Below are 25128 nucleotides of genomic sequence, written 5' to 3'. Positions count from 1 at the left end.
TGCACTAGCCTTGCACTAGCCTAGCGCCACGAGACTCTTCAAATATAAGAACTGCATGAATTACAAAAAAAATAAAATGTCCAGAAATCAACAACACTCTGGATAACTAGGAAATGAGGCCCTATGTCAAAAATCCTGAAATATCCCTTTAATGTAGAAGCTGCTGTTACACATATGACCTGAGGTGGCAGTAGTGAGTATAAAATGGCCAACTTGCATCTAGTCCCTTTAACGTCAGAGTAAAAGGGACATTGTGTTATATTTCTTTCACATGTATCACTTTATTAACAGATTTTCATCACATTTTCAATGATAAATATTGTTTTATGTTTTCACACCAGACCAGACCTCTTTAATGTGTTTGTTTCCCCCGTCCACCTGCAGCGCCTGGCCTTAAACCCCCCCAAACCGAGGCCTGATTGTGACAAACGTAACTCCACTGAACGCGTCTCTTCATAATTGGATTTGGGTTTTACGTGAAGGAGCTCCGTCCGTGTCTGTGGAGAGAGTTCAGTTCATTTAGAGAGAGATGTAGGTCCCTGTGTTCCCCTTATCAGGCGGAGAGGAGGCAGCTGTGGCCCCGGGCTCCGTTTAAACACACGGACACCGGGGAGGGAGGGGGGGAGGGAGGGGGGAGAGGGGGGAGAGAGAGGGGAGAGAGGGGAGGGAGGGGGGAGAGGGGGGAGAGAGAGGGGAGAGGGGGAGAGAGAGAGGGGAGAGAGGGGAGGGGGGTAATGTAGTGGCCCTCGCTCAGACATTGTTACTGGACTGGAAGAAATGTCCAAATCCACCACTGTTTTCTCTGCTCTGCTTTATCCTGCTGTGTTTACCCACAAGTCTTTACTCGACTCACAGCCTGTAGGCCAGTGCAGCACCATATTTGAAAGCTAAGACCGACAAAACTGATCGGACCTTTTTGTTACGTTTTCGTAGGTTTTTTTTTATTGTGTTTTTGTTATTTATTGTTGGTTTAACATCACTTTTTTTGTTGCATTTTCTCAATAAACGTTTTTGCTGGCATTTTTGTGAGTCGCTTTTTATTTCCTTTTTTATCCCTTTTTTGTTGCATTTTTCCTGTTTTTGTGTCACTTTTTATAGCATTTTTGTCACTTTTTTATTGCATTTTTGTCACTTTTTTGTCTTTTTTTTTTTACCTTTTTGTTGCATTTTTGTCACTTTTTTGGGCATTTTTTTGCATTTTTCCCGTTTTTGTATCACTTTTTTTGTTGCATTTTTGTCACTTTTTAGTCGATTTTTGGTCGCTTTTTTGTGATTTTTTTTTAAACCTTTTTGTTGCATTTTTGTCACTTTTTTAGCATTTTTTTGCATTTTTCCCGTTTTTTCTATCACTTTATTATTGCATTTTTGTCACTTTTTTTGCATTTTTTTTTGCATTTTTCCTGTTTTTGTATCACTTTTTGGTTGCTTTTTTGTTAACATTTTTGTTGCTTTTTTGTCAATTTTTTTTAAAACCTTTTTGTTGCATTTTTGTCACTTTTTTTGGCATTTTTTTTGCATTTTTCCCGTTTTTTCTATCACTTTTTTGTTGCATTTTTGTCACTTTTTATAGCATTTTTGTCACTTTTTTGTCAATTTTTTTTAAACCTTTTTGTTGCATTTTTGTCACTTTTTTTTGCAATTTTTTTGCATTTTTCCCGTTTTTTCTATCACTTCTTTGTTGCATTTTTGTCACTTTTTGTTGCATTTTTTCATAGTTTATTTGAACCATTCCAAGTTCCATGTTATTAGACGACAAAGAAGAAACACAATAAAGCCCAAAATGGAGTAAACTGACATAAACAGTGCTCACTTATGCCTTACCCGTCAGACTTATTAAACTTTGAGCTGCCGTTTGTTACATTCAGGTTTGTTTAAAGCAAACCAGCTCATGATGGTCTAGTTAAAGATGCACCGGGGAGCCGCCATGTTGGTGTCACTTCCTGGATAAGATCAAACTAAGATGTTAAAGGAGAAAACAAGGAAAAATCAACCTTTTTCCCAGCAGACTCGCCTTAAATGTGAAATAATGTAAAGACTGAGTGCATGAATGTGAAGCTCCTGTGCCTGAGCGTCACGAGAGCTTTCCGTGACACCTCCCCCTCTCTCTCCCCCCCCTCTCCCCCCTCCCTCTGAAGGTGTGAGTGGCTCCTATCTGTTATAATGTGACAGACAAATCCCTCTAAGCCGCGATATGAAGCTCCCGCAGCGCCCGGGATTCTCACTCAACCTTTACTGCTCAAACAAGGGATACAACACCTCAGCGTCGACGCGGGAGCTGCTTTAACATATGGAGAGGAGATGATTCAGTCAGGAACATCCACCACATGGATACAGTCAGGAACATCCACCACATGGATACAGGCAGGAACATCCACCACATCCATACAGTCAGGAACATCCACCACATCCATACAGTCAGGAACATCCACCACATCCATACAGTCAGGAACATCCACCACATCCATAAAGTCAGGAACATCCACCACATCCATACAGGCAGGAACATCCACCACATCCATAAAGTCAGGAACATCCACCACATGGATACAGTCAGGAACATCCACCACATCCATAAAGTCAGGAACATCCACCACATCCATACAGGCAGGAACATCCACCACATGGATACAGTCAGGAACATCCACCACATCCATAAAGTCAGGAACATCCACCACATGGATACAGTCAGGAACATCCACCACATCCATAAAGTCAGGAACATCCACCACATCCATAAAGTCAGGAGCATCCACCACATCCATACAGGCAGGAACATCCACCACACCAGAGGGTCCACCACATCCATACAGTCAGGAACATCCACCACACCAGAGGGTCCACCACATCCATACAGTCAGGAACATCCACCACATCCATACAGTCAGGAACATCCACCACATCCATAAAGTCAGGAACATCCACCACATCCATAAAGTCAGGAACATCCACCACATCCATAAAGTCAGGAACATCCACCACATCCATACAGTCAGGAACATCCACCACATGGATACAGTCAGGAACATCCACCACATCCATAAAGTCAGGAACATCCACCACATCCATAAAGTCAGGAACATCCACCACATCCATAAAGTCAGGAACATCCACCACATCCATAAAGTCAGGAGCATCCACCACATCCATACAGTCAGGAACATCCACCACACCAGAGGGTCCACCACATCCATACAGTCAGGAACATCCACCACATCCATAAAGTCAGGAACATCCACCACATCCATAAAGTCAGGAACATCCACCACATCCATACAGTCAGGAACATCCACCACATCCATACAGTCAGGAACATCCACCACATCCATAAAGTCAGGAACATCCACCACATCCATACAGGCAGGAACATCCACCACATCCATAAAGTCAGGAACATCCACCACATGGATACAGTCAGGAACATCCACCACATCCATAAAGTCAGGAACATCCACCACATCCATACAGGCAGGAACATCCACCACATGGATACAGTCAGGAACATCCACCACATCCATAAAGTCAGGAACATCCACCACATCCATAAAGTCAGGAACATCCACCACATCCATAAAGTCAGGAACATCCACCACATCCATAAAGTCAGGAGCATCCACCACATCCATACAGGCAGGAACATCCACCACACCAGAGGGTCCACCACATCCATACAGTCAGGAACATCCACCACATCCATACAGTCAGGAACATCCACCACACCAGAGGGTCCACCACATCCATACAGTCAGGAACATCCACCACATCCATACAGTCAGGAACATCCACCACATCCATACAGTCAGGAACATCCACCACATCCATAAAGTCAGGAACATCCACCACATCCATACAGGCAGGAACATCCACCACATCCATAAAGTCAGGAACATCCACCACATGGATACAGTCAGGAACATCCACCACATCCATAAAGTCAGGAACATCCACCACATCCATACAGGCAGGAACATCCACCACATGGATACAGTCAGGAACATCCACCACATCCATAAAGTCAGGAACATCCACCACATCCATAAAGTCAGGAACATCCACCACATCCATAAAGTCAGGAGCATCCACCACATCCATACAGGCAGGAACATCCACCACACCAGAGGGTCCACCACATCCATACAGTCAGGAACATCCACCACATCCATACAGTCAGGAACATCCACCACATCCATAAAGTCAGGAACATCCACCACATCCATACAGTCAGGAACATCCACCACATCCATACAGTCAGGAACATCCACCACATCCATAAAGTCAGGAACATCCACCACATCCATAAAGTCAGGAACATCCACCACATCCATACAGGCAGGAACATCCACCACATCCATAAAGTCAGGAACATCCACCACATCCATACAGGCAGGAACATCCACCACATCCATAAAGTCAGGAACATCCACCACATGGATACAGTCAGGAACATCCACCACATGGATACAGTCAGGAACATCCACCACATCCATAAAGTCAGGAACATCCACCACATCCATAAAGTCAGGAACATCCACCACATCCATACAGTCAGGAACATCCACCACATCCATACAGGCAGGAACATCCACCACATCCACAAAGTCAGGAACATCCACCACATCCATACAGTCAGGAACATCCACCACATCCACAAAGTCAGGAACATCCACCACATGGATACAGTCAGGAACATCCACCACATGGATTCAGTCAGGAACATCCACCACATGGATACAGTCAGGAACATCCACCACATGGATACAGTCAGGAACATCCACCACATGGATACAGTCAGGAACATCCACCACATCCATACAGTCAGGAACATCCACCACATGGATACAGTCAGGAACATCCACCACATGGATACAGTCAGGAACATCCACCACATGGATACAGTCAGGAACTTCCACCACATCCATAAAGTCAGGAACATCCACCACACCAGAGGGTCCACCATATCCATACAGTCAGGAACATCCACCACATCCATAAAGTCAGGAACTTCCACCACATCCATAAAGTCAGGAACATCCACCACACCAGAGGGTCCACCATATCCATACAGTCAGGAACATCCACCACATTCATACAGTCAGGAACATCCACCACATCCATAAAGTCAGGAACATCCACCACACCTGAGGGTCCACCACATCCATACAGTCAGGAACACCCACCACATCCATACAGTCAGGAACATCCACCACATCCATACAGTCAGGAACATCCACCACATCCATACAGTCAGGAACATCCACCACATCCATACAGTCAGGAACATCCACCACATCCATACAGTCAGGAACATCCACCACACCAGAGGGTCCACCACAGTCAGGAACACTTCTGCATATGTGAGGCAGGTCTGTAAAGATCAAACGGTGCATTTGGGAGCCCTGTTTACACAGCTGACAAAAAAAATATGAATGTGCAGAAACTTTTGAACAATTTATGAACTTGTAAACACATATATGCTCTCTCTCTCTCCTCCTTCTCTCTCTCCATCTCTCCCTCTCCTCTCGCTCTCTTCTCTCTCTCCTTGCTCTCTCTCCCCCTCCTCCTTCTCTCCCCTCCTTCTCTCTCCTCCTTCTCTCTCTCCCTCCCTCCCTCTCCTCTCGCTCTCCTCTCGCTCTCTTCTCTCTCTCCTTGCTCTCTCTCCCCTCTCCTGTCTCTCCCCTCTCCTCTCTCCCCTCTCCTCTCTCTCCTCTCCCCTCTCCTCCCTCTCTCCTCTCTCTCCCTTCTCCTCTCTCTCTCCTCCCTCTCTCCTCTCTCTCCCCTCTCCTCCTTCTCTCTCTCTCCTCCTCTCTCTCTCTCCTCTCTCTCCCCTCTCCTCTCTCTCTCTCTCTCCCCTCTCCTCTCTCTCTCCCCTCTCCTCTCCTCGCTCTCTCACTCTCTCCTCTCCTCTCTCTCCCCTCTCCTCTCCACTCTCTCTCCTCTCCTCTCTCTCCCCTCTCCTCTCCACTCTCTCCCCTCTCCTCTCCACTCTCTCTCCTCTCCTCTCTCTTCCCTCTCCTCTCCTCTCTCTCTCTCTCTCTCCCCTCTCCTCTCTCTCCTCTCTCTCTCTCCCTCCCTCCCTAATCCCGCCGCCTGTATGAAGTGTCTCTGGTCTCCGCGAACAGTCTAAGCCGCGCTCGCTCCTCTTTGTACCATCGCGGCGGCTCGTGTTCGTGTAATCCCCGCTCAGACTGTGATATTTCCTGACATTTACATGGATATACTTCACACACAGCCACTCGGACAGAGGGGATCACCGCGGAGAGGGGGAGAGCGGGGGAGAGCGGGGGGGAGACTGCAGGAATATGGACTGTAGCGCAACATAGATTAATGTGTTGCGCTCACTTTTGGGGCCTTTTGTTTTCGCTGATCATTTACATCAGTCACAAGCTCCACAACCTGCAGTATTTATCCATCAAAGTCACAATGAGAGGCGCCATTTCCACAGGGTCCCTACTGTACATGTTTTTAGTTGTAGGAGAAACCAGAGCTTTTGGACTCTTTAATATAATATAATAATAATCACTAATATCTCTAACAGCTGTCTCAAAGTCCAGCGTCTTCTCTCTGGGTTGTGGGGGGCGAACATGTGCTTTTGTTTTGGTCGCGATAACGCAATAATGGCCGAGCGAGTGCCGAGCGGGACCGGCTGGTGCTACATCTCTTTTAAAAAAAACTCTCTAAACTCTTCAAATATCAGGACTGCATGAATTAAAAAGAAAAAAATATCTCCCGAAATCAATAACACTCTGGATAACGAGGAAATGAGGCCCTATATCAAAAATCCTGAATCATCCCTTTAACCACTTAACTCCCACCTGAACGATCCCATTCTATCCAGTTTGGCTTTACCCTAATCAAAAAGCTTCTTGGGGATAAAGCACCAAAACAGCCACAAAAAAAATAGAAGAAAACAAGGATGTAAATGTGACAAAAATTCATCATAATTTCAACAAAAATGTGACAAAAATGTGACAAAAATGTGACAAAAATTAAACAAAAATTCAACAAAAATGTGTCAAAAATGTGACAAAAATTCATCATAAATTCAACAAAAAATCACCAAAATCCAACAAAAATTCAACAAAAATTCAACAAAAATTCAAACAAAAATTCAACAAAAATGTGTCAAAAAATCAACAAAAATTCATCATAAATTCAACACAAATTCAACACAAATTCAACAAAAATTCAACAAAAATTCAACAAAAATTCAACACAAATTCAACAAAAATTCATCATAAATTCAACAAAAATTTGACAAAAATTCAAACAAAAATTCAACAAAAATGTGTCAAAAAATCAACTAAAATTCATCATAAATTCAACACAAATTCAACACAAATTCAACAAAAATTCATCATAAATTCAACAAAAATTCAACACAAATTCAACACAAATTCAACAAAAATTCATCATAAATTCAACAAAAATTTGACAAAAATTTGACAAAAATTTGACAAAAATTCATCATTAATTCAACAAAAATTCAACAAAAATTTGACAAAAATTCAACCAAAAATTCATCATAAATTCAACACAAATTCAACACAAATTCAACAGAAAATCATCATAAATTCAACAAAAATTCAACTAAAATGTGTCAAAAATTCAACAAAAATGTGACCAAAATTGAAAAAAAAAATAAAAAACATAAAAAAGGTGACAACACAGCAACAACGCAAGGAAAAAGATCAGTTTTGTGGGTCTTAGCTTTCAAATGAGGTGTTACACAGGCCTATATAATAGCCAAAGAGGACAGAATACATTTGGTTTAGGCGGGCGGTAAGAGGTTAAGGAAGAACACAAGGCAGTTTGAAGATCTGGACTTTCTAGAACGTCGTAGGTAAACGTTTAAACACCTAAAGAAAGCATATAATGAAAAAGAAAAAGCTCATGACTGACTTTTCCACAACCTTCGGAGAGGAATTACCGTTGCTTTATTCATGCCGGGTCTCGCTTCTCAAAACTAAAACTTCAGCTTCTGTGATACTTTCCCAACATGAACAAACCTATTTACAAATTCTCCAAAGTGTCTTCCTCATTAGCCGTTTTTAGTTGTTTTTTCCCCCCTATCTTTTCCCGTGTAAACATGATAATTGATAGCTGCATTAATAAGAAGAATAAATTATGTAAAAACGGAGAGGGCTTTGTTTAAAGAGAAACTCCATAGGAACTCCCCGGCTTTCTTTTCTTTTTTTTTGGTGCCAAATTCGTGTGTGTCCAAATTAGCATAACCTTGACTAAAGGGCAGAAGAAAGGGCGAATTGGAATAAATTTATCAAATTATGGTCCTCGTACAATATTTATAACGGGCCGATGCCGTCTTCATTACGCGAGATTAAATACCGCCTCGTATCAATAATTCAAAGGCTTAATCTTCATTTTCTCTGCAATTAACGCGGACAGCTCTCACGCCGCGCCCGCCGAAGGTTCACGCGCCTTTCACCGCAGGTTTACGTACGATAGAGCCGTGAAAATATAACGGAATCAGCCCGAGCGCAACGTTCGGAGACGCAATATCTATAAGGATCACGGAAGATCGGTTTTAGATGGGGTTTAGTTACATTTGAGCCTTGTTTAGGTCCAGGTTTACCTGTTTTACGTCGTGTTTTGGCTCAAATTGATGAAAAATTACAAATCGCTCATAATTTTTGATCCAGGACAGTCATGAAATGCCACAATTGTTTCTGATATCGTGCAGCCCTAAAAGGAAAAAGATGTATTTCATTCGGGTGTGTTTTCAGTGCGTAGTTGTTTTAGCAGAGCAATATTCTAACAACAACTTAAGGCAGGGGTAGGCAACATCAGGCCCGGGGGCCAAATCCGTCCCTTCAGCACAGAACCTCTGGCCCTCATGATTTTGAGAAATATTATTATGCAAATAAGAGATCAAATACCTGTTAAAGTAAGTCGAAAAATGTGAGAAATAGTTTTTTAAAAATCAGAACATCCGGCTTGGTCATATATAGGGCTGGGCACTGTTAAACGGTACCTACTTGGTACCGACCGAAAAGCTCCGGTAGGGGCGGTATCGGAAAACTTTTTTGTTTCAGTGCTAATTTTCGGTACTTTTTCTCTCAAAACGTCAATAAATGATCCTCAGTGAGTCTAAAAAAGCCTGAACTCATGAGCAGCTTCAGCACAAATGCAGAAGCAAAGCTGTAACTTACTCACACTTCAGTCATTATCAGAGATGGCAGAGCCGCGGACTGAGCCAGCACTAAACCAGGACTAAACCAGGACTAAACCACGACTAAACCACGACTAAACCAGGACTAAACCAGGACTAAACCAGGACTAAACCAGGACTAAACCAGGACTAAACCTGGACTGAATAAGAAACTAGACTCTTATGGCTCGGTTCCACCTACCCTACTCTACTCTACCCTGCTCTACTTTGCCTGCATTTGAAATGTTTCCACCAGCCCACTTTACAGTTAACTGGTACTTTTTTTAGTACCTGCTTGGCCCTGGTACTAACCAGGCCAAGCAGGTACTGTTTCCAATGGATACAGTCAAAAGCAAAGCCATATCCATGGATACACCCTGGTAACCATGGATACAGTATCAGATTCTACAGAATAGTGGAAACACAACTAGGCCAAGTAGAGTAGGACCAAACCAAGTAGAGTAGAGAAGGGTAGGGCTGGTGGAAACGAGCCATTAGACAAATAGAAAAGCAGTGACAACACAGTAGTGACAATGAGAAACACATGGGCTTTACCTTTAGCTTTAGCCGCAGAGCCTGAAGTTACTGCTGTTGTTTAAACTCCAGCTGCACCGGAGCGTTTGGGATCAAAGATTGTCTCTGGAAAAGGTGAGGCTCACTCTGCATTAGCCATGTTTGGAACAGTTCTGGTGCATTGTCAGTGACAGAGTGAGCGCTCTCACTATGTAACAGATCTGTGACGTGTGAGGAGCTTTCACTGTGGAACAGCTCAGTGAGTTTAGAAAAGTTTATCTTCAGTAAACGGTCCTGATGTGGATCTGGTCTGTTCCTGCAGCTCAGGAGGTAATAATGTCCGAACTCTCTTTTTATCACAGCTTTAGTGGGAATTCTGCTCAAAACAAAGTTCCAGGTGACGCTGCTGCTCCTGTTTTCTGATGTGCCGTGTTTGGACTTCCTCCTGAACCATACTTTAATTATTCCTCCACATTATTTTAACTCAATCAAAATAACACAGGCATCGGAAAAAGTACCGTTAAGGCACCGGTACCGAAAAGCAGGTATCGTTAAAGTAGTGGTATCGAATAAAAACGAACAGCACCCAGCCCTAGTCATATATAATGAAAAACAGGGATTCTAGACCCAACAGTGGGTCGCGGAACCATATTCAGTGGGTCGCGAGTCTAAAGGGAACTTTTATTCAATATTTTCCATCTGAAACTGCATGGGAACACTAACAGAGTTTGTTAAATGTTTGTTATTGGGTTGTTTTGATTATAATTTCAGTCTTGTGTGGGCTTAATGTTGAGTCCCGAAGCCACTTAAGAACCATTGATGTAAAACATTGGTATTTGAAGAAAAAAGTTCTGTACTTTCGGCTACAATGGTGAGGTTCAGTCCCTGGAGTTTTGCCGAAGATGAAAATTGTCCCTCCACGACGCAAACGTGCCAACCCCTGACTGAGGGCGTTTTCACAAAGGCTCTAGTTTGGTCGACCTCAGTGTCTTGATGATGGATGATATTCTCCCGGATAAAGTGGAAGAAAATGGATGGAGGTACGTGTCTGTTAAGAGGAGTGACCACGGCTTAACATCGGGGAACTAACTTTGAAGTAAATGCAGTTGGAACTAGAGCGGACTCGGGTCGGTTCACACGGCTCCAACATGTGCGAAAACGGCCTTAAAGGAACAGGCCACAGTTCTTCCGTACTGAGGTATGTTCTTACCTGAGCTTAGACGAGTTGATCCGTACCTGTCTGGTCTTTGTGTCCGTGAAAGAACCTGGTCGCTTCCAACTTCATCCCCGTTTGGAGCTATGCAGGGAGAGGCCAAATACTAACAACATCTTTGGTCGTTGTGCATGACTGAGTGCACGCACAAAGACCAGACAGGTACACATCAACTCGTCTAAGCTCAGGTAAGAACAGATCTGAGTATGGAAAAACAGTGGCTTGTTCCTTTAACCTCTTAACTCCCGCCTTAACCGAGATGATCTTTTTCCTCACATCATCAGATTTTTTTTCAACTAATTTTTGTAACTTTTTTGTAATTTTTTTGGTAATTTTTTGTCACATTTTTGTCATTTTTTCGTAATTTTTTTATCATTTTTTTCGTAATTTTTTTGTCAATTTTTTGTAATTTTTTTATCAATTTTTGTCATTTTTTGCCACTTTTTCATCAATTTTTCAATGTTTTCTCACTTTTTTCTCACATTTCCATCATTGTTTTCGTCTCAGTTTTGTTGCTATTTTCTCACCTTTTTTCCAGAAGCTTTTGGATTGGGGTAAAGCCAAACTGGAGAAAATGTGCTCGGTTCAGGTGGGAGTTAAGGGGTTAAAACCAGACATTATTATTTTGACACCTCAGCATTGCTCTTTTGGATTGTCCAGATCTTGAGCATCTTTGGGATGTGCTGGAGAAGGCTTTGCACAGTGGTCACTCTCTCACATCATCGATACAAGATCTTGAATGCAACACTGGATCTGTGGAGAAGCTAGAGGCGCGACAACGAAATATTCGAGCGGGGGAACTCTTTTTGGATCAGTCAATGTAGTAACAATGAAAAGCTAATGAAGACTTAAGCTTAAACTGCCCACATTTTGTTCTTGCCTATTTTTTATAGCTTATAGATGCATAAATCTCAATTAAAATAAACATGAACATGGGTGTGTGTTTCCATAAGCCCATCGGATGACCATATATGGAACTTCCAGGCAGGTGTTCAAAGGGGAAAAGGAGGAGGGGAGCCACAGACTTGGCCTGGAGCTCCTCCTGCTGGCAGCTGTGGGAATAATTCATTAAAAACGTTCTGTTTCAAGGCCTGGTTTACGGCTTCAGCTCGGCCTGATGAACACAGTCAGCTCTGATGTAATGTTGGATTATGGGCTTTAAAAATGTGGAGGACAGTTTGGGGTTTAACCTCTTAACTCCCGCCTGAACCAAGAGCATTTTCTCCAGTTCAGCTTTACCCAAATCTTGTAGGCCAGTGTAACAACTCATTTGAAAGCTAAGACCTACAAAACTCATCTAAATGGATCTTTTCTCTCACGTCATCAGATTTTTTTTCCATCTTTTTTTCGGGGGGGGGGTTTCAACTAATTTTTGTAGCTTTTCTGTAATTTTTTTGTCAAATAGCACATTTTTTGTCACTTTTTGTCACATGTTCATCATTTTTTCATCATTTTTTGGTAAATTTTTTGTCTTTTTTTTGTCATTTTTTGTAAATTTTTTGTCCTTTTTTGTCCATTTTTTGTGACATTTTTGCCACTTTTTCATAATTTTTTCATCAATTTTTGGTAATTTTTTTTTCATTTTTTGTCACTGTCATTTTTTTGTCCTTTTTGTTCCTTTTTTTTTCTTTCATTTTTGCCACTTTTTCATGATTTTTTCGTCAATTTTTGTGATATTTTTGCCACTTTTTCTTCATTTTTTTGTCATTTTTTGTCACTTTATGTAATTTTTTAGTCCTTTTTGGTCATTTTTTGGTCAATTTTTTGTGACATTTTTGCCACTTTTTCATGATTTTTTCGTAAATTTTTTATACATTTTTCGACATTTTTTTGGGTCATTTTTTCGTAAATTTTTGTGACGTTTTTGCCACTTTTTCTTCATTTTTTTGTCACTTTTTTTGTCTACGTTTTCTCACTTTTTTGTCACATCTTCATCATTGTTTTCTTCTCAGTTCTGTCGCTATTTTCTCACCTTTTTTCCAGAAGCTTTTGGATTGGGCCAAACTAGAGAAAATGTGCTCGGTTCAGGTGGGAGTTAAGGGGTTAAACAATGACACAATAAAACCAGGAAGTGCAGAACAGCGATCAAATACTCGTCAGAAACATCACTTAAATGGGGCAGTTTTAATTTAAACGGCTCTGAACGCGGTGACGAAGCTGCAGAAACCATAACTGGACAATACTGCGGATATACTTTGGTCGTTTTAACATTATTAGTCCCATCTACTGTGCCCGGTGTGAAAGTTTGTCTTAATCAAAGTCAAATGAAGGACAGAGCTGTGTTTAAACTGTGGCATGTTGTTCCCTGAAGCATCTGCCACAGACATGAGTCCACTGTGGGCCGTAAAGCCACTTTTAACGACAAAAACCTCCCATGGGTTTGTGGTGCACTTCACAAATGTACTGATTTTTCTTCATATCCGAGCGTCGGGGATGATGCAACGGAGATGAAACACTCGTGAAATCACCCGACAGTGTTGTTTAGACAAAATGCTTTGAGTTTTATAAATGGAATGAAACAACAAAACGGGGGCAGACTGACGAAGACGTGGCTGCAAACGTGCGCCTACGGCCTTTCCGATCCGTCACGCTGGGAAAATCTAAATCCATGCATTTGACACAATAGGAAACGTTTGAGCAACATTTTTGTAGAACCGCAAAACCTACATCATTACGTGTTCCAGGACAAATTTTTGATCAACTTATGGAATAAAAACAGGTCGAGCAAAGTCACTATCCTCAGAGAAATGTAGATTTAATGCCAGTTGGGATCAAAGTTATTTAACCTTGCGCTGCCAGATGAATTCCCCCAAGATTTGTGATTTCAGAATCTCAAAATGCATCCAAATACCGTCTCCAATCTCCAACATTCGACTCAAATACCCTGGAGTTAAAGCTGCACTATTTTTGATGTAAAAAATAAATAAAATAAAGTTGATATTGTGCATATTTGACCTTTCCATCCAGGTGGCACCTATGATGCTTAAGGATCCATTTTATTTCAGGTTTTTTAGGGTTTCTGGTAGGTTTTCGGATTGGAATGTACATGTAATCATGGATACGGTTCAATCAGCAGTGAAAACATCAAGAACATTTGATCCTGGAGTGTCTCAGAGGCCACCAAAGGCACTATGCTAACCACCCAAGCATCCGCTGGTTCACTGAAAGGTCAAATACCAATAAATATCAACTTTTTTTTTTTATACAAAGAGTTGCATGGTGCACCTTTAAAGCAGAACGAAGTAACTCATGCCCCTCGAGGCCATGAGCGCCACTGCAGGTGTCGTAGGATGTTGCATTTTTTTCCTCATTACAAACTTGGCTGTAAATACTGTTTAAGTGGTGCTAGCCCGCAGTTAGCTTTGCCCGTTAGCCTGTTAGCTTCTTCTTTTGTGATTCCATTAGTGTGTATTGGTGACTCCGACCCGGTGGCAGCAAAGTTGTTTTTGTGGTTTTCTGGCCAGAGACACCAGGGGGCGATGAAAGACCCCCCGATCATCATTAACACTTGTTAATCGCTGCCCTACAGTTTATTTCCTGACTTGTCGATTAGCCGTGTCTGAGACTTCGCTGTGATTTTTTCTTCTGAATGTTTTCCCTGTTTTCCCTCACATTTTTCTTTTACATTTTCCCCTTATTTTTGCACATTTTTATTAAGAATATTTTTCCAATTCCCTCCCATTTTCCCCATTTTTTCCCTTATTCTGTCCCATTTTTTCCCCTCATTTTACCCAATTTTCATCCCAGATATTTTTCCTATTTTCTCCCAATTTTTTAATTTTTTTTTGCCACAGTTGCTTCTTTTTTGCCACAATTTCTCCCAATTTCCCCCCATTTCTCACCCATTTCTTGACATTGGAGATGATCCAGATATTGTAAATGTGAAGATCTGTGAAGACATTATTGTTCTGTTTTCTGGTTCTAGACGACAAATATTGTAGCATCGGTATCGGAAAGAGTATCGGAAAGAGTATCGGAAAGAGTATCGGAAAGAGTATTGGAAAGAGTATCGTTCAGGTATCGGTATTGAAAACCAAGTATCGTTTAACCTCTTACCACCCGCCTAAACCAAATGCATTCTGTCCTCTTTGGCCATTATATAGGCCTGTGTAATACCTCATTTGAAAGCTAAGACCCACAAAACTGATCTTTTTCCTTGCGTTGTTGCTGTGTTGTGTCACCTTTTTGGGTTTTTTAAATTCTTTTTTTCTTTTCATTTTTGTCACATTTTTGTTGAATTTTTGTCACGTTTTTGTTGAATTTTTGTCACATTTTTGTTGAATTTTTGTCTTTTTTCTTTTTTAGTTTTTGTTGAATTTTTGTCACATTTTTGTTGAATTTTTGTCACATTTTGTTGAATTTTTGTCAGTCTTTGGTTGAGTTTTTTGTCACTTTTTGTTGAATTTTTGTCATTTTTTTGTTGAATTTTTGTCACATTTTGTTGAATTTTTGTCAGTCTTTGGTTGAGTTTTTTGTCACTTTTTGTTGAATTTTTGTCATTTTTTTGTTGAATTTTTGTCACATTTTGTTGAATTTTTGTCACTTTTTGGTTGAGTTTTTTGCCACTTTTTGTTGAATTTTAGTCATTTTTTTGTTGAGATTTTGTCACATTTTTGTTGAATTTTTGTCACTTTTTGGTTGAGTTTTTTGTCCCTTTTTGTTGAATTTTTGTCATTTTTTTGTTGAATTTTTGTCACTTTTTTTTTGTTTTTGTTGAATTTTTGTCACATTTTTGTTGATTTTTCGTCACATTTTTGTCACATCTTTGTTTTCTTCTCATTTTTTGTGGCTGTTTTGGTGCTTTTTTCCCAAGAAGCTTTTTGATTAGGGTAAAGCCAAACTGGAGATAATGGGATCTGTTCAGGTGGAAGTTAAGTTAAGAGGTTAAGTACTGGTATTGTAAAAAACGTACAGTATCCAGCCCTATAGACTGATAGACTAAAACGAAGGTCAGACACGCCCCTCTTGCTGTGCCCTTGCTGATCTCTCCCCCTCCTCTCCCCCTCTCTCCCCCCTCTCCCCCCTCTCGGTCGGTTGTTGTGCAGTAATTAGCCGCCGGTTCTGATTGCCATTAAAGAGCAGTAGCTGATAATGACCGCGGTAAAGCGGCGCGGGGGGGATTTTTTACGGCCAACATTACGGCTTTATCTCCTCCACAACAACGGCCAGATGTCACCGCGATCCGGCTCCAGATTTATGCCCCAAACGCCGAGTTCTGCGACGCCACAAAAGAGCTACAGACAAAAGAGCGACCGGGGAGGAGGGAGGACGAGAGATCGGCCGGATGGAGGTTTGGATGAAGTAGATTCAAATCGATAATAACACACGTCTAAAATCAGTTCTAGTCATTCACTGAATACGAGGGCCAATATTCTGATTAAGTGATGCCCTTTGTTTGAGTTTTAACCATGTTGTCATGAAGTAGTATTTATAATCTCATTTTGCAAGTGTCATTTTGGCAACAGAGGGTGTTCCAGTTGGGATACAGGGATTTTTCAAGGTTTATACAGGAAGCAGAGAGTCAAATAGAAAGCTTGTTGTGGTAGCTCAGTGTTGAGATCCATCTTGTTTTTTCCTCCCTTTACACTGCAAAAAGTATTTAACTAGATCAGTATAAACATCTCAATTTGAGCATAATAATCCAAATTTTAGTTGTTTTGACAAGTTAAGAAGTTCTTGGGCATTTGTCCCAGATTATTTCACTTGTTCTGAGATGTTTCTGACTCGTTTCGATACATTTCGTCCTTATTTCAGGTCATTTTCTTTGCCAATGGGGAAAGAAAATTAATCTTATCTCATTGGCAATTTTACTTTCTTATTTCAAGCGAGATTTAACCTAGAACTGGTCTGAAATGTCCTCAAACAAGCAAAGTAAACTTGGTCCTATCAGGAAAAGTGTCTAAATGAGTGAAAACCGCTCAAAACGAGATACATTTCCTCAATTCAAGTCATTTAAGCCAATGCTTGATATTTACTTTTTGTAGTGTACAAAGCTTATTTTATGAGCGAAGATATCCAGGAAAAACTCCACAACATCCTGGTCTTTCCCACGCTTATTCATTCAGAAATACTGACATGTTTCATATCCACTTTTTTTTTTTTTTCCTCCAATACATTTAGATTTAATGCCAGTTTGAATCCAATTTAATGTTTTTTTAATGACTCTTAAGGTCTTGATTTTGGGCGACGCCATGGGTCAAATGTAGGGATTAATAAAGTAAAGTTTAACTTAACATTCATTGAATGACTTTTAATGCTTTTTAATGCCACGCAGAAACTCTGATTGAGCTTTGCACTAGAGATGCACCGATCCAATACTGGTATCGGATATCAGAGCTGATACTGGAGAAAAGATCTGCTGCAAATATCCGATACTGAACCGATACCTAGTGGGACAAGGCCTCGTGGAAGACCCAGGACACGCTGGAGGGACTATGTCTCCGAGCTGGCCTGGTGTCGCCTCGGGGTCCCCCCAGAACAGCTGGAGGAGGTGTGTGTGGATCGGGAAGTTTGGGCATCTCTGCTGAGACTGCTGCCCCCACGACCCGGCCCCGGATAAAGCGGAAGAAAATGGATGGATGGATGAACCGATACCTGTTTTGGCTCTAACCGCTTTAAAAACACAAAATTACTCAAATAAATGTAAATGAATACGGGCTGTATGTCATTTTGAGAACCTGGGAGAGTCAGCTTTGATCCCCGCAAATGTATTTTTGATCAGCATTGTTTGGTTCAATCGTACGACATGAAACATAAAACACGTAACACATAACATACAATAATAATAAACTACAAAAAATATATAACTATAGGCTTTAAGGGCTTGCATAAAGGCGTGCATAAATAACAGTATATGCTAATGCTAGCGCCAACTAATCAAGACTGGGTCAGAAACTATGATAGAAATACCTAAAGTCCAAGTGTGTGTATTTTAGTTCATGAAATGCTGTATATCAGAATAACTTTTGTAAAGATCAGATCACTTTACATTAAAATAAAAAAAATTGCCTGTCCCAAGGATAGTGACATAAATCCAGTCCTGTTAAATGTTCTCAGTTATTTCATTAATAAATTTAATTAGAATTGATCTGTAACATCATGACATGAGAACACATTTGGATCGGTTGATATCGGATATTGGCAGATACTCAAATCCCCCGTATCGATCAGTGCATCTCTATAACCCAAAAAAGAAGTACAAATTAGAACTTTTACTGATTTTTTTCACTTACAAATAGCTTATTCAATAACGAAACAAGATCCAAACTCCCTCTGTGCAAATGCTTGTAACTAATCTGTCAATTAAACCTGGCTTCATCCATTATTCAGATTTTGTTGCTGAAAATATCGGCAATTTTGGCCATTTTTATGATTAAAAGCAAAACGACAGCAAACTTGCGACACACGTTTTCCTCATATTTATGTCCTTCATCGACAGCGGAAGTTTCACATTGATATCAGTACTTTTAACCCCCCCCACTTTTTCACCCACAGCGTCCCGCTTTAAGCCGGATGTGTCTGTTTTAAAATCCCGGGACCGCTCTTTAAAAGCTGGGACGCTTTTTCCCTCACGACCCGATCGCAGAGTCTCCGCACGACCTTCACCTCCTGATCTCATTTGCTTCCGTTCTTTTTTGGAAACTTTCGGTGAACTTCCCTTTGCAGCCGGTTCGAGGCGGCTCTCTCCCGCTCTCTCCCTCCATTACCTCCACCTGCTGCTGGGCCTTTGTTCAAAAACAAGCTTCGTCTGAATAATTTAGGCAGAAAAAATCACTGCAGAAGAATGTGAAAAATGTATTGGTCAGAAATAATGCATCGGATCGCTCTGGTGTTTGTTGTTTTCAGGTGTTTTTTTTTTTTTTTTGGAGGAGATGCATCAAAGCCGGGAGTGCGCGGTGATAATGAAGGGAGCGTTAATGCCGCGCGGTGCAGCGGCTAATGGAACAAAGGCGGGTAAAAAAAAAACACAAAAAAAAGGGAAAAAACAGGCAGCTTTCTGTGGAGCTGGACACAATGGGTTCATCTCCAAAAGAGAATATGAACCGAATAAACGGCTTACACTGAAGTAGCAACAAACTTTCCAAACCAGCATCGTCGACGTGAGCGACACGGGGAAGATGTTTACGATTTATGGAAACTTTCTTCTTCTGAAACACTGAGGAGGCACCAGGAGCCCCCACTGCTGCAGCACAGGGAACTAAAAAGGGACAAAAGATGGTGACAGACTGTGGTGGAACAGAGGAAGGAGGAGGAGCTGACCAGTGCAGGACACCACGCTCTGAGGAGGCACTGCACAGTATACAGTAGACCCTTTCGCTGCTGACATCATCCGTGACATCAGCTGGAGGCAGGAAGTGATCAGGAGAAATAAGATTAAACTAAAACTAGCGATGATAAGTGTAAAACTACAACTAAAAAATGCGGTCCTGTTGTGGCTTCAGGTGCAAGAAAAAGAGGAATGACATTTGACATTTCTAAAGTTCAAAAACTACTTCAACAAATGCTGAATTATGAATATAGTTTTCTACTAAATAAAGATACAAAGACATGGAGCAAAGTGGTTCAACAGCCCATAAATACATAAATGACGGAGAATGCTAACATGATGCTACATGTTGCTACAGAGGATTCTATTTTCCCCCTCGGCGAGGCCACGCCCCCTCCTACGACGAGATGCCGTCTGTATCTATCTGATATTTCCAACAACAGTTAGAGATTTGTTTATCGTTACTATTGCAACAGCTACGATGGAAATATGTTTGTTAAGTGGTGACGTCACAGTTCTACTTCCGGGTTCACAGATGTGTGAGAAACTACAAAAAACTCTTTAATACCAATATCAATATTTCTGAAACTCCACAGAGAGTTACTGAACAGACTTATTTATCAGAACCACGAGCCAGAAATGCTGAACCTACTGCTATAAAACTAATATTTACCAAAATCAGCACATCCGGGTTAGGGGAGGAAAATGCTAACGGCGCAGCAGCTACGCTAACCCTGGAAGTTTAGTAAATATGACTTTTTTAACAGAAGGTGCGGCATTTTTGGCCCATGAGTCTGAGAAATAAGTAGGTTCAGGAACTCTCTGTGGAGTTTCAGAAATATGGTTGTGATGGTTGGTTTTAAGAGTTTTTTCTTTATTTGCCAAACGTGTAGTTAGGGCTGTGCAATTAAGCGAAATTAAATTACGATTTTGATTAATATACTAAACGATTACAAAATTAGCATAATCACATTTTTTCTTTTTTTTTTTAAATAAAAAGATTGAAAAAAAAATTATAATGTTTATAAAAAATTTTTAAATCTTTTTTTTTGTTTTTTTTTCACTTTTTTTTTTTGCAAAGTAGACTTGCTTTTAAGGCCGCTGGGATTATTTTCCCTTCTCATTTCACGTGCCGCGGCTCATGCTTTTGCCTGACAGAAAAACAAACTGCGCTGTGTGATGATGTCATCAGGCCGCGCTGCTCAGTTTACTTGCGCAGGTGTGAGGGCTGGCCAGCAGGGGGCAGGTGTGAAGCAGAGACATGTCTTTAATCAAGGCGTACTTGAAATCATTTGTACTTTTATGACTGTTCAGAAAACAGAAAATATCAGCATTGTTTTTTGATTAATAAATAAATAAAATAAAGATATAATAAAAAAGAAATAATCGTTTGAATAATCGTGATTTCAATTATGACTAAAATAATCATGATTATCATTTTTTTAATAATCGAGCAGCCCTACGTGTAGGTCACAAATGTCTTTAGCTCATGGCCTGTTTCCTCTCTCGGACTCTCAGTGGTCAAAATTCCACTGAACCTCCACAAAAGCACGGCAAAGATGTACAAAAGCATCCAGGAAAACAATGTGGAGCACAGAAATCTCTAATGCAGATAATGGCAAAAAAAGAAAAAAACACAGCTGTACCAAGAGAGAGGGAAGTCGCTGCTCGTTCACACGTCGCCCAAAGTGTTTTACATCAAGGAACCGCTCACCCATTCACGCCCTCACTCATACACCGATGCAGATGAAATGAAACCCCCAACCTTTTGATCATGAGACAACTCGCTGCTGAAAAGCTGAAGATGATCTCACTTTCCACAATCAACACCATGAACTTATTCAATTACTCGATCAAAACTGAGGAAAAGAACATTTAAGTAGCGCTTGTAGAGACGAAAGATTTTAATAAATTAACCAACAAGATTTAATTCCTCTGTAAACGCAACACCAGATGAACCAGTTATAAAACGGGATAAAGAAACTCCCAGTGCAGGACCCAGAAAGGTTTACAATCGAGAAGCCAATCAGAGCCAAGAATCCCAACGGCAGCAGCCAATCACGAGCGAGCGTTTGATTCAAACCAGCCTCGGAGGAAATGAACAAATACCTGCTTATATTTTTGAAATTGGAGGATAAAGTCAGGAAATGGAGGGAAGGTCGGCGAGCGGAAACAGCTGCAGGGACTTCATAACTTTACAGGTCAAATTCAAGGCTTTTTAATGCCATTTCAAGGCCAGAATCAGAAGATCCATGTATTTTGAACATAGTTTGGACGTTTTCCCCCCAAAGTTTGAATCCAGTATAATTTCAGACCTTGATTTTGAATCCTGCCCTTCCCTCCGTCTCCGTGTAAATGAAGCTCAGACTCACCGTGATGCCGTCGTTGGCGAGCGTCGGCCTCTGATTGGCGTCGGCGGCGGAGGAGGGGGCGGACACCGACAGGGCCTCGTGCGATTGGTGGAACTGGTAGAAGAGGCGGGACTGGACGCAGCGGAGGGCGCGCAGCATCCAGCCGTGCTGTCGCCGGATCTGCTTCTGCAGCTGCTCCCACTGAGCGGAAACCATGTTCAGGATGTCGCGCAGAGCTGGCGGCAGACGGGGAGACGTGGTCAGGGTGGGGGGGCTCACGCTACATTTGTCAGTCTGTGCTAAAAGAAATCTGGGAATTATGAAACTTCAAGGAAAGGGCACAGAAGTCAAATCAATTCAACTGGACATTGGATTTTCTTCAACGCCAAAACACCAAGGGCCGAAACTCACTATTGTAGCCCAAAGTAAAGCACCTTTTTTCAAGTTTTGCATAATATATGACCCAACTGGCTGTTTTGCTGGGAAATGTAAAAATATTTGCATTATTTTCCACAGTTTAGAGTCTTTTCACATATTTGGTCTCTGATTTATGAGGGTGTATTCAGACCTGCTCTGTTTGGTCCACTTTAAACGGATCAGGGTTCGTTTTGAACGCTGGTCCGGATTTTTTATGCAGGTGTGAAAACAACAAACGAATCCTGTTGCGGATCAAAGAACCGAGACCCACTTTTTCAGGTGGTCTCGCTTCCAAACGGACTCTGGTCCAGTTCGCTCCAGGTGTGAATATAAACCACTGTTGATTCGAAACAACTGCGGGAAACATGTGCCTTTCTGGGCTTAACGAGCCACCGTAGCAAGGCACCGTGGGAAAAGTTATCCCTTCGCGGCTGCTAACGCTAATACTGGATGGATGCTACAAACAATGAGCCGTGGACAGACCTGGAGCCTCCTGGATATTTGGGCAGATGAACTGACACAACTGTGAGAAAAGACACACAAAAATGCGTTTGTGTTTAGTGAGAAAATGAAGGAGAGGCTTCGAGCGTCTCCTGAACAGCCGCGGTCAAACTTAAATGAAAGTACGAGACGCATTAAAGAAAAGTGGATGATCGAGACCAACAATTGGAAACAAACAGCTCAGGAGACGACCCTTCATCCTCACAAAACACCTCTTCCTGCAGCTGCTCCGGTGAAGCTGAGGTTAAAGGTCAGTGGTTTAGCCTCTCACGTTTCTTTTATTATCATAGTAAGCGTCAAATGTTCATTTTTATTTCATTTGTTGTGGTCCTTGCTGTCCAATGGGAGCCTCGATCGTCACACACGTGTTTACTTGTTGCGAACTGCACCAAACGGAAAAAAAGTCTGCTTCTGATCCGGAACAAACAAGTGGAGCAAAGGACTTTTCTGGTCTGAATACACCCTTAATGTTTCTTCAAAATTCTCTTGGGAGCCAAAAGTTTTATGCTGGAGGGCCGAATTTGGCCCCCGGGCCTGACGTTGCCTACCCCTGCCCTAAAGGTTTCAACAGACGACATGCTCAGCGAAGGTCTCAGACACTCTGTCACAGGAGGACAAGCCTCTATATGGATCTACCACCGAAACGTTTCTTTTTTGGTCCGATACCGATATGAAGGGGTTGGCCGATGTATAGGCCGATATTCTAAGAAATTTAATTTCAAAAAACGTGCCGGAAAAGCAACAAAAACATGACTAAAAACTGATGAAGAAGCAACAAAAAGGAGCGACAAAAAGGTGACAAAGAAGGCAATGAAAAAGTGACAAAACACGACAAAAAAACAATGAAATCGCTTCAAATTCAAAAACGCTTCAAAGCTCGAAAGTCCCAGGTTCGATTCCAACCTGGATGGAGCTTTTCTGTGGAGTTTGCATGTTCTCCCTGTGTCTGTGTAGGCTTCACTAAAAACATGTACAATAGACCCTTTAATTGTTTGTAAACAATCCGGGCTTAGCTGGAGGCAGGAAGTTAGATTCCTATCTATTTCCATTGGAGCTGTTGTCATGGTAACAATAAACAAATGTTTAACTGTTTTAGGAAATATCAAATAAACCTTATTTTATCGTCTCAAATGTCATTCCTCTTGGTCTGGCACCTTAAGCCACAACAGGACCACATTATTTAGTCGTAGTTTTAAACTTAAAATCGCTAGTTTTAGTTTAATCTTATTTCTCTTGATCACTTCCTGCCTCCAGATGATGTCACGGATGAAGTTAAAGGGTCAATAGGCCAGGATGAATGATGTGAATGCCTGGAGGTCAGAGGGTTTCTGTCAGTCTCCCCCAGGAGAAACTGAACCGCCGAGTGTGGAGGGATTGTATAATTTGTCTGCTATATAAATAAAGTTCTTCTTATTCTTTTAGGTTTGGCTAAAGCTGAACTGGAGAAAATGTGCTTGGTTAATGTGGGCTTTAAAGGAACAGGCCACCGTTTTCCATACTGTGATATGTTTGGAGCTATAGGAATATAATGGAAGAAGCCAAATACTAACAACATCTTTGGTGTTTTTTTGCGTGACTGAGGGCGCACACACAAAGACCAGACAGGTACACATCAACTCGTCTAAGCTCAGGTAAGAACATCTCAGTGTGTAAAAACGGTGGCCTGTTCCTTTAAGAGGGTAAGTCATTCTATGTATTTTCTTCCTTGTATCTGATTTTATGATTTAAAATGTTGCGTGACACGTCTATGATTTGAAGAGCGTTAGAAACATAAGTGAAGGGACTGGTGCGGTGTGTTTTTGTCTGCAGATTACGGGTAATATTTGATGATAAAACTGTGGAGGTGTTCTCTGTTCTGTCTGTTCTCTCTGCTCTGGGGCTACAGTGAGATGAGCCGTCTGAAGGTCACACATAATCCACACATTAAAAATGAATGGCACTCTCTGTCTGTCTCTATCTGGCTCTGCGGCGGCTCAAACACGCCGGTTTGACTTCATTATTTAGCTGTAAATGCATGAGTTTGGAGAACCAGGCGGAAACATGTACAATATCTACTCGGAACAGGGTCGACCCCAGACCAATGCAGAGAACACGATAATGAAGCTTATTCAGTTAGAACGTCTCACACCCGCCTCCAGTTTAGCTTTAGCAAACCACAGACAGTGTTACGCCTCACAGGAAACTCACTCAGCGACTGACGGGCTTACGGGAACTCTGTCGCCGTGTCGTCCTGTCGTTTGTGTTTTTTCTTGTTGCTTTTTCTGCACTGTGCTGTTTTTTCTTGTTTTTTGGTCACTGTTTTGACGCATTTTTGGTCTTTTTTTTTTTTTGTCCCTTTTTTGTCCAAATATTTTTTTTGTCAATTATTTGTCAAATTTTTGTCATTTTTTGTCACATTTTTTTGTCACCTTTTTGTTGTTTTTTGTAAATTTTTAGTGATTTTTTTTGTCACTTTTCAGTGTTTTTTTCCACTTTTTTGTCAATTTGTTTTGCAATTTTTTTGTCAATTTTGTGTTGTTTTTTTTTCACTTTTTTGTCAATTTTTTTGTCTAATATTTGTTGAATTTTTGTCACATTTTTTGTCTTTCTTTTGTCAATTTTTTGTGTTTTTCATCAATTTTTTTGTCAATTATTTTTGACGCATTTTTTGTCATTTTCTTTTTTTGTAACTTTTTTGTCAAAATATTTTTTTTGTCTAATATTT

General features: G+C 41.2%; 1 protein-coding gene across 1 annotated transcript in view; it reads right to left on the bottom strand.

Annotated features, from left to right (window-relative positions):
* The window catches only part of akap6 (A kinase (PRKA) anchor protein 6), a gene marked incomplete at both ends in the record, with an annotated part of 201823 nt that overhangs the window by 137371 nt on the left and 39324 nt on the right, over window positions 1-25128 (bottom strand). The window contains one exon of the mRNA XM_079574235.1: window positions 21528-21742. Within this exon, the coding sequence (XP_079430361.1) occupies window positions 21528-21742 (215 nt within the window). The remainder of the gene's footprint in view (window positions 1-21527; window positions 21743-25128) is intronic.

This window comes from Gobius niger (assembly GCF_951799975.1).
Source record: "Gobius niger genome assembly, chromosome: 16".
Classification (NCBI taxonomy): domain Eukaryota; kingdom Metazoa; phylum Chordata; class Actinopteri; order Gobiiformes; family Gobiidae; genus Gobius; species Gobius niger.
Note: the sequence above shows the minus strand (reverse complement) of the source record. Positions and strands in the feature narration are given on the sequence as shown.